This window comes from Drosophila tropicalis, unplaced genomic scaffold (genome assembly GCF_018151085.1).
Source record: "Drosophila tropicalis isolate 14030-0801.00 unplaced genomic scaffold, ASM1815108v1 contig_878, whole genome shotgun sequence".
In the NCBI taxonomy this organism is placed as follows: domain Eukaryota; kingdom Metazoa; phylum Arthropoda; class Insecta; order Diptera; family Drosophilidae; genus Drosophila; species Drosophila tropicalis.
Window position 1 is genome coordinate 12,563,256 of NW_027173374.1, and position 16,805 is coordinate 12,580,060.

Genomic DNA, 16,805 nt, shown 5'->3' on the forward strand with positions numbered 1-16,805 from the left:
ATTAATTTAAGTATATATAATCAATAGCCTCATGCATTTCCCATTCTCAAGAAGTGTCATAAAAAATATCGAAACTCAAGTACTGGATTAAAGAGGTTCAATAACTAATCGTTTTACCTATAATTTATACGATTCGGAATCGACTTAAATCGACTTATCTTTGTGTACTTTTTCCCCGTTTACGAATTGAACCATTTCCCAGATTTTCAGATTTATGATCATAAACTTATCAGCAAACCATTAGAGATAAGTCTTTTGTATTGGCTGGATTGATATTAGTTACTATAAAAGACTTTGCTTTGTCTGCAGAATTTAAACATTTCACATTCGTTCACCAAGAATCAATATGAAGACCTTTGTAGCTATCGCTCTGATTTTGGCCACCGGTGCCTTGGCCGATCTCTCTTCCGATCCTTCGATTCAGGGGCGCATTACCAATGGTCAGACTGCCGTCGAAGGACAATTTCCCCATCAAGTGGGTTTGAGTTTCTCGGCATCTGGCTCTAGTTGGTGGTGCGGTGGCTCCATTATTGATAGCCAATGGGTCCTGACGGCTGCCCATTGCACCAGTGGGTGAGTATTTTCAACACAATCTGAGAATTTCCTATCTAATCAATCAATCTTTGGGTGCAGTGCCTCCTCTGTGACCATCTACTATGGAGCTACTGTGCGTACCAAGGCTCAATTCACCCAGAAGGTGACCAGTTCGAACTTCATTCAGCATGCCAGCTACAACTCAATTATATTGAGGAACGACATTTCCCTCATTAAGACTCCTGCTGTGACGTTCTCTTCTCTGGTCAACAAGGTGCAATTGCCATCCATTGACAGCAGCTATTCCACCTATGTAGGCTCTCAGGTGATTGCCTCCGGTTGGGGACGTCTCTCGGATTCGTCAACTAGTGTTGCTACCAATCTGCAATTTGCCAATTTCGAGATTATCTCCCAGGCCACTTGCCGATCCACCTTTGGCCCTCTTTTGGTTTCCAGCAAGGTCATTTGCATTGCTACACCCAACAAGACTTCCACCTGCCAGGGTGATTCTGGTGGCCCCTTGATCTTGGCCAGCAATGGACTGTTGATTGGTGTCACCTCGTTCGGACATGAGGATGGCTGCCAGATTGGTGCTCCGGCTGCTTTCACCCGTGTCACCAGCTACTTGGACTGGATCAAGGAGAACTCTGGAGTGTCCTACTAAAAACATTTTCACACAAAATAAAATTTCTATGAGCAGCAAATTAAACTAAATTCCCTTCTATTTAGTCCCTTTCCATCTTTATAAATTAAGGAAAGTGCATCAAAAGGTTATCTGCTGGGAAAATAGGGAAAAGAATTTATTACTACTTCTGTTGACCACTGACAATTGTCAATAATTAACATAATGAAACCATAAATTGCGCAAAAGAAAGTCCAATTATAGAGGGTCAGGGAGAAAGAATTGCAAATATTATCATTTCGAAGGATGGGCTGGTGGAGTGGGGGGTAAGAGTAGCATAATAAATTCTAGAGAAAGCGCCAAGCTAAACAAAATTAATGTAACGCCTCATAAATTAATTTGAAATGTGCATATGCTGGACAGTCTGGGTGACTCTGGGATCGTATAATTCATCCATCCATCCAACCCAATCCTCCTCTCTACGACTCTCCTACTCTCTGTCTAACAGTTTGCAATGACCAGCAGTGAAAGTGGCGAGTGTGTAAGTGAAACTGGAGGCTGCTAACTGGTGATGATAATTGCCACCAACAACAAGTAGCTAAGCTAAGTAGAAAGTCCAAGTCCATATGGCTGGACTCACTCTTTCTCTGTCATTGTCTTTGGTTAATTACCAAGATGTATGCGTGTTGCGCACACAGTCCAATTAACCCCCATTATGGGCCCTTCAGTTTGGGTGGGTGATATATCTGATGCGGATCTCTCAACACTCTCGACTGCCCCCCAGCAACTCCCAACTCATGCATTTTGTCCTGGGTGAGGTCAAGCGTTCGCTGGGCAAGTAATTAAGATTTCTCTCTGTATTCTTGTTGTTGTTTTTTTCGCCCTCTACTCTACAGAGGATTGGTGGTTAGCCAGCGGGGCGTGAGCACCACATTCATCTATCCAAATTGCTTTATGATGTTGCAGATTATATGATAATGAATGCCATCTGGAGAGTGCACTTGAGAGAAGCAACGGCCCTCAGTCCAGTTGACACTTTAAGTGATTTAATGTTGCATTGGGTAGTGTAAATAAATTAATGAATATTAAGGCAGGCCATTTAATTGAAATGTTTTTGTCATTTCTGGTATTTTAAATATTTAAACACAACGACAAAAAACAAAGACTTTTAACAATAGAGCCATTAGCTAAAATATATCCCATTCCATATGCCAAACCGCAAATGCATTGTTGAGACCAAAAAAAAAAGTATTTTTTTTTGCGGGTAATGCACATTGCATCTATATAAATACAGCGAAAAAATGAACATAATGGTTGTCCATTTGAAAAGCCAAAATATAAAGGCGAAAAGCAAACAATAAGCCAAAATGACAATTTTTCGACTTAAATCCTCTCTTTAGGAAAATGAAAACTGAGTAAAAGTCCTTTCTAACATTTTTCTATAAACTCTTCTTCTATAAGCCAAGAGTGACTTCTTTAGGCCAAAAGAAACTTTCAACTAGCAAATCCATTAATCAATTTGAACTTTTATTGGCCTCTAGTATTGACCTTTTGTATTAGACTGAGGGTGACTTCTATACTTCCTGCTAGTGTTCCCCTTTTATTTAATCTTGTGGGTGCGAGTTTTGTTTCATTGTCTTAATTGTTGTTTGTACAAATTGTTCTACGTTAACAAGCCAACGATTAATGATGTGGTCAATCTTGCCCCCTTTTTTGTGGTATTTCTTTTCTCCACCCATCCGTGTGGCTAAAAGGATGACTCAGAGACAAGGAAATGCCCATAAAGCGCATTGGTGGAATATTTTGTAGAGCAATTAAACTTTCACTAATTACCAACAAAAAGACAATTAAGAAAATATGCTTAAAAATTATGTAAAGGAAATTAGACTACTGGAATGAAGAAAAAATTACCAAATTAAATAGCCCATGAAAGGATTACGAAATCCTTAAAGCAGAAAATGCATAAACTGAATTTATGGCCATGAAGAAAAGGAAATTGAAATAACTTTTTAGAATGCTGATTTATTTTCCGGTTCTCGCATAGAAATAGGAAGGTTTTCTTTATTACAGATTGAAATCTTGGCGCCTTTGGTCTCGATATTTTAAGTGTCATCGTCGTGCTTGAAGAGTATATAACTGAGACGTGGCGTGTCCATCTTGATTTCTGGTGGAGGCAACTTCTCCAATGAAGCCACCATTTGCTCATTGTAGTTCAGTTCGTTGACCAGTTCCATAAGCATCTCATATGAGATGCGAACTATGAGTTTTTCATTATTTATGGATTCTTGTATGTTTTCAGAAGAATTGGCAATTTCGTCATCCGTGCTTAAGAAGAAGTACTTGACGCGACGGCCACGATAACCCTGTAGATCCACCGTGGTCACCGACTTGTTCGAAACACTTCTTTGCCTCTTGCCTAGACGATGTCCAAACCTTCCATAGTCGGCCCTCCTGCCACTGCTCGTGCTAGGAGGTTCCGTATCTTGGCTGCGCTCACTGCTGCTGCCAACAAAATTGATTGACAAGTCCACTGGCTGATCAATGTCATCGGTTAGACATACTTTGGATCGGAAAACATGAATCGGGCGAATTTCCAGCACTATCAAATAGTGGTGCTGCCCATCGGGGCGTATACATTTCACAAACAGCCGTGACTTTTCCGTATTTATCGGCATGGTGTCGTAAAGCAGACGTAGCATCACTTGCGAAGTATTGACATGCTCAAATAGATCGGTTAGCTGGAAGCTCATAAATAGTGATGCTCTGATGGTGTCTGCATACAAGAGAATGGCCACACCATCGCCCAAGACTTCACCCAGCAATTGGCGGCAACGTACGCAGACCACAGAGCATCCTTGCGCGTTACTGAAAAAGAGTATGCCACGTGTTCCCAGTACCCTCGGCGAGATGACAATATAGTTAAGGCCATAGAAGATACCATCATCTCGTGGATTGATGTTCCTCGGATATTTCGAAGCAAAACAGGTCTCGGGACGCATTGTCAAAACTGGAAATGGCCTGATGTACCCAAAACTGCGGGTCTGCACAACTTCATTTGCACACTGACTGCAGTAAAAAGTCGAGAGTACATTTTCCTCAATTTTCAATTTCAGTTTCTCCACCTCCACGTTGATAGTATTCCGCTCCAGTAAGAAGCGATTAGTCCTCTTCAGAGTTAGACCAAATGTTATGTCTATGCCAGTTTCCTCAGCATGGCCCAGCACCATCTGGTCATCCACATCGGGACTGACTTCGAATATGTTTTTGAACGGCACACGCTGCTCAACATGTGCCTCACTCCAGCGAAAGCCAAAAGGATTGACATCAATACGCCTGTCCTGGGAGCACAATGGATTGGTGTACGGTTTAAGTATATCCACGGACTTCATCATTAAGATATTGAGCCAATTTGCGTCGCGTACATAGGAGATTACAATGTGTTCCAAAGGCATTTTAAAATGCAGCTATTAATTGATATGCAAGATGATGAGAATGCGAGAATTTATTTAAACAAGTCAGCCGCTTTGACAGGCTGCGTCAGTTTTTTTTTCAGAGTTGGCAAATCGTTTGAATTGAACTTTAATATTGTTGCCACCTTTTCCAATGACTTTCAAACTGGCTACCCCTATTTTTGAACCTCTCTGTACGCTATGAAACTTCTATTCTATTTTTGGTTATTTTTACAAGGATTTCGTTTGAGCCCTTTTGCCGTTTACTTTTTGGCGTCGACAAGCAGAGATAACGCGGTTCATGAAAAAGGTTTGCCACGTTGGAGGCCAAAAAAAGTTTTGCGTCATAATAAATAATTTCAATGCATTCGTCTGGAAGGATTAAAAGTGCAGAGCAAAACGTGTTTTCTCTCCCATCCTATCGCTTTAGTTGAGTGTTGAGTTTTCATTTCTGAAAATTTCCTGTTTCCAAAAATGAATTTAAATTTCTTAAATCTAAGCCATTTAGTAATCGATTTACCTAGCAATAAAGTGTCAAGTGAATTAAGAGAATTTTTAGAATTAAATATTTAGTTCTGTGAGATGATTTAGTAAACTAATTAGACTTTGATTGCAAATCTTCCGATCCTTTGAATGTAAATCAATTGAAATTCTGTTCTTTTATGTCAGAATCCAAAGAGAATATAGTAAAAGTAACTTGATAGATGGCCATATCATGGGCCCTAGATGACAACCTGACTACGCCCATGTGCAGGAAGAGCTCTATCTCTTATTGGTTTCTTATCAGCCGAATGAAGAAGCTGTCGAAGAAGTTTTCATTATCGATAGATATGATAAAAGATAATGAAACTTAAAACTTTCAAATACTTTTCACTATTTATTGTCGAGTATCGGTTTTTATGTCTTCAATTTTAGAACTTTTCTTTGAATATGCCAGATGCCTTCTTAGCTCAGTGGCAGAGCACTGGTCTTGTAAACCAGGGGTCGTGAGTTCAATTCTCACAGGAGGCAATGCTCAAAGGGGATGCTTTCCTTTCTCCTTTTTTTTTAGACTAACATCCATTTAATTTGTAAGTTGGAAAAGCAAATGTTTTACATTCTTGATTAGAAACGCATACACAAACACATGCATGGTAATATGAGAGGGGTGGGGCGAGGGCAAAGGATGATGGATATGATGCAGTCATGTGTGACATTATCATTGACGATATATCAGACACGGGCAAAAAAGCCAAGGACCTCCGTTTGACACTACTCCCCCACCAAATGTGGGTAAACAATTGAGCGTGAGCATTCAAGGACCTGCTGCTGCTCCTGTTATTAGTTGAGTTGACATTCTTGAATAAATCAAATATTTACACAAATGTCGGCATCGACCTGCGGCTGCGAACTTGTTCTTACTTCTTCGTATGCTTATTTTACTTGTTGTCTACTTTTAATTATTTGTTTATTCTATCTTTGGCTTCATATCTTTTACCAACTTATTTGTTTATAATTAAAACAGTCAGGCTTTTCCATTTTGCTCGATTTTCCTATTTTTTTTCTCTCTCTCATTCTCTGTGTCTCCCTTGACGCCTTTATTACTTTAATTTTGATTTCATTCAGAGGGCCTTAATTAAAAATCAACAAGCCACCCAACGAGGCAACCAAAAAACAATGTCAACCAGTGACGCCGACGCCGACGCCGCTTTGTTGTTAATTAATTTGGCCACGACTTTTTTGGCCTAGGCCATGATGGCATAAAATGCGCATTAGCCAATAAATCTCTCTCTTTCGCTCTATCCATCTGGTGCATTCATTGCATTGGCTCTTTATCTGTTTGATGATGAGCGAACAATTGTCCATTGTTTCGTTAAATTAAATGAGTATAAAACTGTTGTTTAAACGTGGCCGTGCTGTGTTTCATAGTCATTTTTAATTAAACTAACTCATACTTTAGCTTAAACTAGATTTCATACTAATTAAAGTTAGATGGCTTAATTTTTTTACTTTAATTTATTAACTTAAACTAGAACAAGTAGAAATTATATATTTAGTAGAATCCACTCAAAAATTGCCCGCCCTTGATTTTTCTTGACTCGCCACAAAGTATGCAACACTTTTATTTTTGGTAGTCAAAAGTTTTACTGAGTCAGCAACAAAACAGAAAAAAAATTTGTTACGATGACAGGCCAGGACAGTGAAGAAGACACAGAAAAAGTAAAAAAATTCGAACGCTGGTTGGCAATTTATCATTTTGAGGGTGTTGACTGATGGGCAAGAGGGTCGTTTGTTCGGCTGTGGGTGGTCTGTGGCTGCGGCTGTGGCTTAGCGCCCCCTTTTAACTTTTGAGCTAACCAAAAAGTCTGACAATTGGCTTTCCAGTGGGCGGTTGGCAGTTGTCGACGTTGCCTTTTGTAATTAATTTTGATGGACGACACATTGCGCTTAGTTTGTACCAGGTGAGACAATCAAGAGAAGGACAACTTTTTATGCATTTGGGGAAAAACTTTTTCTTTGCCATGGGATTAATCTGTTTGGCGTTTGGTCTTGCCTGCTAACGGAACTGTTTTTTGGGTTGTTTTGTGGTTCATTTTGTGGTCCATCAATGTCTGGGGCTGCTAAAGAGCCAAAAGCTATTAAGGGAATTAAAAATGCATGAAGCTGAAAGAACATTTCTATTAGCCCACACAACCTCCTCGACACCTCCAGCCACTCCTGGAGGTGCGTGGTGTGCTTTTTTCTCGCACTTTAGTTAATTAGACAGAGACGAGTTTCTGGCATTTTGCTTAGAATTTAACATTTTCATAATTCATAATTTAAATTGTTTCTCTTTTCTTTTTGTGTTAAATTGCATGTTTTCTGCAATTGTTGATGGCCACGCCCACAATTGCTTGCTCTTCATGCTCATCTGCTTCATCTTTTCCAACTATTCTAATTTGTGGCCTTTTCTTGGGAATTAGAGTTGAGAAATTATAAACTCGCAACATGCATTCGCTCACCCAGTCAGTCAGTCAGTCATTCATTCACTCATTCATTTATTTATTCATCTTGCTTAATTGCCAAAGACAACAGCAACAACAATAACAAAACTCTTGTCACATTTTGCTCTAAAGAGTTCCGCATGCGGAGACTTTTATCTTTTTCAATTTCTGTTTCTTTTCTAAGTTTTCTGTGGGTGCATTAAAGTTGCGTTTGTGGTTCATTAATTGTTCTATTAGTTTTAATTGATGGAGTCAAACATTTGCAAATGTTGAATGGTTATTAGACTAGATTACCATCTATATACAGATATTTTCCTATTAAAACCTTTAAACATTCGATGGGAGAGACTAAAACTGCATAAGACACATTTCAAAATTCCCTTTCTTTCCAAACTATTTAACTACTTTAGCCATTTCATACAATTATTTAATTCAATTCACTTTTTATTTCAAAGTTTATTTTGAAAATTTTTCTTATTACTATATGGATGCACAAAATCAAACCATAAATCCTCTTCGACAGCAAGAAATAGCACTCAAAAAGCAATTTCAACTATTTTCAACGCCATTGTGTGCTAAGTAGATTTGGAAAAGGCGATACAAATTTTCGTTTTGTTTTGTTGCCCCAAAACAGTAGAAGAACAATTCGGGAAGAAAGACAATGGACAAGAACAAAAACAACAGCAACAACAACAACACTAGGCCATGATGCGTGGCCAGTTGCAGTTGCAGTTGCAGTTGCATAATATGTAGCTACCAGACGCAGTCGGAGACGCATTTCCATGACAATAACTTTCCGATAAACCAAAGAAGAAATGCAGGCTAAGGCTAATCTATGTGGCAAGATCAGGGTCTGCCATATGCCTATTGCACACACACACACACACTCGCAAGAGGCAAGTAGAAGAGGCAGATGAGAAGGCCAACTCGGACATTGTCCAGTTTTGCTGAATCAATTTGTTAGAACCAAAAACAAATGTGAGCAAGGATAAACAATGAAATGAAATAGGCAAACTGGAAGGGCGTGTGACATTTACTAAAATTGTGGGCTCCTTAAATACATCTATGAAGAGGGTGGATTTTCTGTCATTTGTATTATTTGTTTTGAAATCGGATTTATGCCAAGACTGTTGAACTCGTAATTTGTGGGTTTCTTCTTAGGCCAATCAGCTGCCGGTCAGGGCCAGAAATAAACATATGTATGTAGGTACATGCAAATGTCTTACCACTTTCGGAGGCCAGCGGGTGGCTTAAACGCTTATCGACCATAATTCTCCACTCACTCAACACATCTTGAAATCAGCAAAAGAATCACATAAAAATAAACCCCCTCCTCCCCCCACCACAAAGGAATTCCAAAGATGAGGAAGCAAAATGAAAGGAAAACAGTGCAAAAAATGTGTCACACATGCAACGTCATCGTTGCAGTTGCTGTTGTTGTTGTCGTTGGCGTTGTTCCTCCGCTTGTTGTCGCGAGCCATTCCAAGATGCATCTTGCCCAGCTCTTACACAGCTGACCAAACAGGATTGCGCCCAAAAGCAGCCGGCAAGCAACTGTGACGTTTATCTGATCGTCAGCATCAATAAGTTTTACCTATAGAGAGATGACCAATATGCTTGAAAGGTAGCCCACAACATGAACATCTAAAGATAAGGCGACCGCAACTCTCAAGAGAGAGAGAGAGAGAGAGGCAGAGACATGCCAAAAATGTGGTCAAGATGTTTGCCAGCCAACAAAAATTGATGAGGCATAAATATTGAACATGTTTCACATTAATTGTATATGTGAACATATTTTGCATATCAAAATGATAGACACAAATTAATAATCGTATTCACTTTTATGTCTTTTGTTTCAAATCAATGCTTATCACTCAGAAATTAATGGATATTCTATTTATGTTCAATGAAAATCTAATAGGAGAAATAGTTTTTATGTTTTGTGATGACCTAAAAGGTGTGAGTTGGAATAAAGACTGAATAAAAAGGTAAAAAGATAAGCCATTTTCTGTTTATAAATGACTCGTTTGTTGGTACCCTATCGAAGACTTTCTTTGATAGGTCCTTTAGACAGCTTCGACGCCTTTCTTTGAGTCATATTTTTGCTGTTGTTCGAAGAGTTATTTTTGAGTCTTCACTTATTCAAGGATGAAACAAAAGAAAAGGAAAGTATATAGAGGGAAAAATTTCTTAATTTTACATAAGCTTTCACTAGATGCAAAACTTTTTAATTTTTTCATAACTTTTCCCTTTCTATTTTCATCGAATTGATATATAGAGTTAGCTATATATTTGATTCCGGGTTCAATTAGTGGAGCCATTTATTGTTTGGTTAACAAATTGAATCAACTTTTGGCTAACATGACTTTATATTTATTTGCATTTCGCTTGATTATTGCCAGACAATCAATGAAGTTCGCGTCGAATTGAACCTTAGCCAGCAATTTGAGTTCACTTTGCAGGTCAACTATTTCCTGGCTACTGAATTTAATTCAAAACTTTACTATTTTTTTTTTTTTCGCCTAGACCACAAAACAAAATTTGTATCTAAAGTCGAGCAGTGGAAAAAATGCAAAGCGATAAAAATCTTAAACGAAAATATTTGTTAGCGGTTATTTGTTTTTGAGGTTTTTGTTTTGTTAGCTTGTTTTTTTTTTTTGGTTTTTTGTTTGGTTGGTTGGTTGGTGGTTTCTGTCTTCTCTTCTTAGTCGAACAATAACGTGCCAAAAGTTTGCTACTGCATTTTAAATATTTATATCTGCAATGTTGGTCGGGCCCCGCCCTCCGTCTTGCCCATTTGATTGCCGCACTATCTTCGCCTCTAACGTTTTTGTGTGGCAGTCGCAACTTTGTCAGGGTGCACGTTTTGGTTGTTCGAGAAAATTTTTGTGCTTTTCTACATGAAAAATATCTTGTTTAGATTATATTTTTTAGATAGACAACAAGTAGACTTAATTATCATTCATGTTTTTTTTTTTTTTTTGTTGGTTTGTGTTCTTCTTTTTGTTTTTGTGGTCTGGCCAATACATAAAAATACATTAAACATTAGTCAGGTTTTGGAGTTTAGAGGGCGGCTTGGTTAGTTTTTTTTCCTCAATTTTTTTGTTGGTTTTGGCTTTGGCCAACTTTCCCCTCCAAAAAGAAAATACAATCATTTCCCAGCAAATCTCTATGAGCATCTTCTTTAGCTCTCAGCTCTCAGCTCCCACTCCCACTCGTTGGCTATGCAAATGCAATCTTGTATATCCAACCGAATTAAGCCCAGAGAAAAGAATGCCAGGCCAGGAATAGAGTGAGCAGAAGAGGTAAACATATTTTCCATGTCTCTCTGTTCGATGCCCATCGATTGCGTTATGCAAAATATATGCAAATGCCATAAATACGAGAGTTGAAAGCGCTTCGCTGCTCCCAGAGCCCCAAAGAGGAGCCTCGAGCAGTAGTAGGTGGTGGAGGAAGAAAATACTGTTTTTCACCAGAATCCTATATTAGTAGTAGGTATTGGATGGGGGCGGGGGTTGGGCGGGGACTCTTTGAAGAGTCGCGACGATTTGAGAGATTTGTGAAATTTATCGGGGCCAGTCAGTCAGTCAGTAAGTCAGTTAGAGTCAGTTAGTAAGTGGGAGAATGGAGAGTGGGTGGACACAAAAGGTGTCATCGCAACGGTAGTTTCGATACAACAACAACAACAACAACTATCAACAATCATTTGAATATCGTTTTACAGTAGATGAATACAAACATAAATCTGCTTAATCACGAACTTGAACCCATCTGTCAAAGAGTTTGTAATTGAGCCAGGAATACCAAAATAAATACAAGTGCATCGAATTGGCATAATGATCAGGAGAAAGGCAAACCATTGGAAAATTCGTCAGCTGAGAAGTAAAACTACTACTACTGCTATTTTTAAGTTCTCTTGCTCTTCTTATTGTAAGTTCATAATTTAAATTTTTCCTTTCGTCGTAACTTTGATTCAATTGCAACACCTTTTTTTTTGGTTTTGTTGTATCTTCCATCTTTTTCACAGTTCGTCACGTACAAATCGCAATAATTTGCAACACGTTCGCCCTGGTAAGTGCAGCAGCAGCCGCAACGGCAATTGCAGCATCTGCATCTGTTGCATCTGTGGCAACATCATCAAGCTGCAAGTATATATATTCGACTCGTATTCTAATCGCACCGACACACGCAATAAATTCTCAATCTACAGACTTCAAAAAGATGCAACTCAACCAAGCAATCAACACCTGTCCAACTGTGGCTCCAACCCTTGCAACATATTTAATTGGGTATGGGCATGGTTTTGCCTCTCCCCCTGTCTCTCCCCTGTCTCTCATGTGTTGCCCGATGATAATCCGTGACGATCGATATTCCTTGCCATGCAATTAAGCCATATTTACCCGTCCAAGGAGAGCCACATTCAAATTACATTTATTATTTAGTTCACTTATCGAATTCAGATTTTCCCTTCTTTTCTCTCATCTTGCGGTTTGCATCGGCTTATCTTTTGGTTCAAAAAGATATTGGCATTTATGTTGTTATTAGGTTATATTAATGGTTGCGGTCGAGGCTTTTGATAAGCATTGACACCGACTGGCTAGAAAAAAGGGAAGATGTTCAGTTGGCAATGGAAATGGACTTGTCCATGTGCTACTCCCAGGGTCATTTTCACGCAGCGGCAAAAGGAGGAAAACCAAATCTAATTCACAAAGCACTTCCAACTAAAAACTCGAACAGAGTCTGGCAGAGTCTAGAGATGCGTCAAACTTATCCAAGAGAGGGAAATATTCATAACCAGTTAAATTAATGAAATGAAACGATTCACTAGGCATTAGCATTGTGTATATATGAAATAGAGAATTCTAGGATTCGTTCTATATCTTTGGATTCCTATTTAAGCTCATCTGTAGTCAAAGTTTTGGCCATCGCTGCGACGATCTCACACAGCGATTTGACGCGTGTTTGGTGATTGCCATTGGTCGTCGTCGTCGTCGTTGAAGTCGTACTAGCTTTCCATTTAATGGTGTCCATATGATTCACGGCACACAGTCGACGCGAGTGCGCACCTTTTTGTGCAACAACAACAATAATAACAACAACAGGAACAACAGCAGAAAACCCCGCAACGAGGTAAACTAAAATTCGTTAAATACAATTGGATTTTTCTTGGGTGCCTGTCGATGATGCTGGGGACGCTGTTGATGATGTGCCTCCTCCTTGCTGTGTGTGTGTGTGTGTGTGGAGAGGGAATCGTGCAATCGTTTGAGCTGGGCACTCCTCCCCCGCGGTGTGACCTCGTCCCTCCGGCACTAGGCTAGTGCAGTATGGCCCCTCTCCGCCCTCTATCTAGGGAAAAACAATTGCAATTTTCAACTAATGCTTATTGCTGGAAATCAGTTTAGAAACACAAAAAAAAAACCTATAAAAAAGAAAGAAAACTAAAGGAGCCCATCGAAGTGAGTGTGTGTGTGTGTGTGTGTGAGCCAACGTTAAAGTCACCGTCACAGTCACCTGGCTGAACTTTGGGCCTTTTGCGCCGTGGTGCCAGAGCAATGAAAAGGTGAGTCCAGTCCACTCTAGCAGTCGCCTCTTTGATGAAAACTGTAAATTTACGAACTTTACTTTAATCACCAAACATGAATCGCGCACAGCATGCAGCGGCAGGCAATAGGCAGCAGGCAGCAGGAGCAGGCGGCATGAGTATCCTCCTCATCCTCATAATCAGAGAATAGGAGAGTGGCGAGCAGGGAGCGGGGGGAAGCATAAGTCGCTGTGTTTCTGTGGCTCATCTGAGCTCTTGGCTCTGCCATTGCCTCTATCTTTGAGTGTTGAAAATCTCTCGACATTGGCAATCCGGAAAGTTATTCAACTTATGAAGCCACGCTAAAAGGGGGAAGAAAAAATATTTATAAAGATTTATAATCAATGAATTAATTGAGTCTAATTAAGCAGATAGAAACCGAACATTTTGCTTTATGGCTAAACCTGCAAGATAAATGCACTTTAACCTTAACTTTTTGCCATGAAGTTGCAAGTGAATGAAAACTATTCATGCGATATAAGATCGAATACGATTTGCTTTGTAAGTATTGAGTATTTTTCGAATGTGAAGTGAAAGAAGGTTCAAATCAAATAAAATTTGAAATGGTTTCAAAGGCTAAGAACCAAGGCAATCCAATGAAATCGTGGTCAATAAAAATCATGTTTTATTTTTGCCCATAAAGTTATAATAAAATTTGGAACTTGCTTTTTAAATGAAAGGGAACACGTGGTAAAACTAGTCAGAAATTGATTTATGTGAGAATATAATGAACTATAAGCTTGTTTAAGGTGCTTAAGGTAGATAAGGGCAGGATTCAAATTCAGGATGTTAGTTAGTCTAAAAGGCCTAAACCACACCTGGATAATGATTTAGCCGTTGCAGTGGTCCACTATGCAAAATGTCCTTGCGTATTGGGTACTTTTTTTCCCTGATTCTATTCCCCTTTAAGACTTTAGTCACAGTAAATATTTGAACTATTTGAGGGCTATCAATTTACGAGACAAGAGAACACCGTGAAGCTGCTAAATGAAATCGATCCAAACCAAAAAGGAGACCCCTAAACAAAATTAATCTCTGTGGAGAGAGAGAGAGTGAGTGAGAGGGGGGCAATGAACAAAAGTCAAAACAAGAGAGCTACATGAATGAACCTTTTAACATACTTGTAGTTACTAATTCCAGGTGACAGCCGGACACAATGAGAGTGTCCAATGAAGTGGATTTTCGACAAAAATCCTATATATAAAACAGAAAAGAACAAAGTTGTTACAACACCAACAACAGAGTCAAATCTGAGGCTACCAACAAAACAGATGCTGAAGATGCTGAAGGCGAAGGTGTTGGCCCTTACCAAAGTGTATGTCTTTTCCCGCATTTCGGCGGCTAAACAAGCTGCTGAAGAGAAAAGAGAGGATCTTGTTGATTTTTTTTTTTGTTCAGTTTTTCGTTTCGTTTAGTTTTTGTTTCTTGGGCACACGACTGTCCGTTTTTGGCGCAAGTCGGGCAATAAATTATCGAAGAGAAGAGTCAGGAGTCAAAACAAAAGACCTACAATAACACTCGATGGACTTGAGCACGCACCCAAAAAGCAAGCAAAGCAATTGACAAACAACAAAACACAACATAAAAGACCAAAAATACAAAACGCACATAAACACTGGACAACATGCTGCGACATGGAAAGGTTTCAGTTATTTTTTTTGTTGGTCTTTAGTATTGGGCATCGGTTTGGGTCTGGTTATCGGTCCACAGACGGAAGCAGAAGCAGACTCAGCAGCAGGAGCGGCGGCAACAAATGACAACTTCGAGGGCAAAGTCAATGAGTGCCTTCCTGCTCCCTGTTATGGCCAGCTCCCTATCTGCTGCTCCTACTCCTACTCCCTGCAGAAACGCATCCCGGTGTGTTGGCAAATCAAAACATGAAGACAACAGACAGTAAACAAAACTTGCAACATGCGTTGAAATGCTAAGAATTATCTGCTGAAGCAGAAGATACAAACATGCAAAAAAGGAAACAGTTACAGGCCAATGAAAAATTCCCAAACGGATACAATGTATATAAATTTGGACTGAGACAAACATAAAGAGAAGAAGCTCAAGTGTTGGTACAAAGTTTACTGAACCAGTGGAGGATCTAGCTTACCCTTTTGGTAAGGGAAATTTGAATGAAAATTTACCAGTTTCAGAGGTAAAAAAGGAAAGGGACTGACTAAGGTCTTTAGAAAAAAAGTTCAAAAAATGGGACTAATTAAGATAGTAAACGAAACTGTGGATTCCATTCAATATATAAATCAAGTATTTTATCAATTTCTTAAAGAACAAACTAAGGTCAAACAATTTCAAGTGCAAAAGCATGAATGAAATTCATAAGATTCAGTTAAAAACAAATTAAAATGTGTCGCAGATTAAAAATACTTGCAATGGAATTTAGCTGAAACAGTTTCTTTGTGAAAGAAAAAAAAAAAACTCGTGACAAACAAACCAAAAGCCAAAAAGATTGCAAAAAACGAGACAATCAATAAAAGAAGAGAAACGCTTGAGAGAGAACAAACAAATATGGGCGATACTAGCGAAAGACACCTGCAGCTGAAAAGACGCTTACAGAGAACGTATTTAAGCCAAGGTGAAGGCCAAAGAGAATACAGTTTAGTTCGGAGTAGTTACCAATCGAAAGCAAAATGAAATATATCATTCTTATAGCCATTTTGGGTCTGAGCCAGGGCCAGGAGCAAAATCTAACGAGTGTGGTCACCGCTACAAAACTAACTGAAGACCAAATAATTCTCAACTTGCTCGAAAGCAATGCCAAAACTCTGAATACATCTATCCTTCTGCTGGACAACATTAGTAAATTTAATGTGGAAATTGGAAACAACATTACGAATCAGAGTAAAACTCTTTCTCAACTTGACAAAAGTTTCCTTTTACTCAATAAATCCTTCGAACTGAACTACGACAATGAAGAGCTTGCGAAAATCTCTAAATCCTATGTGAATAACACGCAACTTGTGGATAGTGTTCTTTACCTCGAGCAGCTGCAAAATGAAACTAAACAGAAAGTCCAGCAACTGGATAAGCTACTGTCCTCCATTCAGACGAAACTACTACATGACATAAAGGATATTGATGGCAAAGTTCTATCATTGACCAATATTCTCGATAAATATGTCTTGAGCAAAATCAAACATCTCAATGGATCTTTCGACAGTTTTGAAAAACTGCAACTTGAAACGGAAAATCAACTCCAAAATGTTTCACTGGTTAATGCCGTCAATCGAGAGACCATTAAGAAACTAAATACCCTGGAGAAGGACCTCTACAAAACCGCTTACACTCAGAATGACAATCTGGATAGATTGTCAGCAGCTGTTAACAATTGGTCAGGTGAAAATTTCTATATAGATTACAATGCTTTGGACAATTTGATCGTCTCGCAAAAAAAATGTTGAGTTGCATTTGGCTTTGAGCAACGATTTCTACTCCAATGCTAATGGAGGTTGCTCAACATTATATAAAAGTATCTTTCAAGGGTTCTATTGATCAAAGGACAACAAAGTATTTGGATTTACATAAATGATATTAAAATTATTTAACTGAAAATGTATTTTTTTATAAATAAATTATAATTTGAGAAGGATACCCTTAACCTAAAAACTCCTCTGGCTCTATAAATCTCAGACATATTTATATATTTAATT

At 38.9% G+C, this 16,805-nt stretch overlaps 3 protein-coding genes and 1 non-coding gene across 4 annotated transcripts; 3 read left to right on the forward strand and 1 right to left on the reverse strand.

Annotated features, from left to right (window-relative positions):
* Positions 1-330: 330 nt before the first annotated feature.
* On the forward strand, positions 331-1,237 carry LOC137584207 (serine protease 1-like). The gene is made up of 2 exons (XM_068299485.1): positions 331-573; positions 634-1,237. The coding sequence occupies exons 1-2, from the start codon at positions 347-349 to the stop codon at positions 1,196-1,198; spliced, it is 792 nt and encodes a 263-aa protein (XP_068155586.1). The 5' UTR covers positions 331-346; the 3' UTR covers positions 1,199-1,237.
* Positions 1,238-3,258: 2,021 nt separating this feature from the next.
* Positions 3,259-4,608, reverse strand: LOC137583880 (uncharacterized). Its single transcript, XM_068299052.1, has one exon. The coding sequence runs from the start codon at positions 4,606-4,608 to the stop codon at positions 3,259-3,261; it is 1,350 nt and encodes a 449-aa protein (XP_068155153.1).
* A 936-nt stretch (positions 4,609-5,544) lies between these two features.
* On the forward strand, positions 5,545-5,616 carry TRNAT-UGU (transfer RNA threonine (anticodon UGU)). Its single transcript has one exon. It is a non-coding gene; the product is annotated as a tRNA-Thr (tRNA).
* Positions 5,617-15,785: 10,169 nt separating this feature from the next.
* LOC137583883 (uncharacterized) lies at positions 15,786-16,556 on the forward strand. Its single transcript, XM_068299062.1, has one exon. It carries the CDS (start codon positions 15,786-15,788, stop codon positions 16,554-16,556), a length of 771 nt encoding a protein of 256 aa, XP_068155163.1.
* Positions 16,557-16,805: the final 249 nt, after the last annotated feature.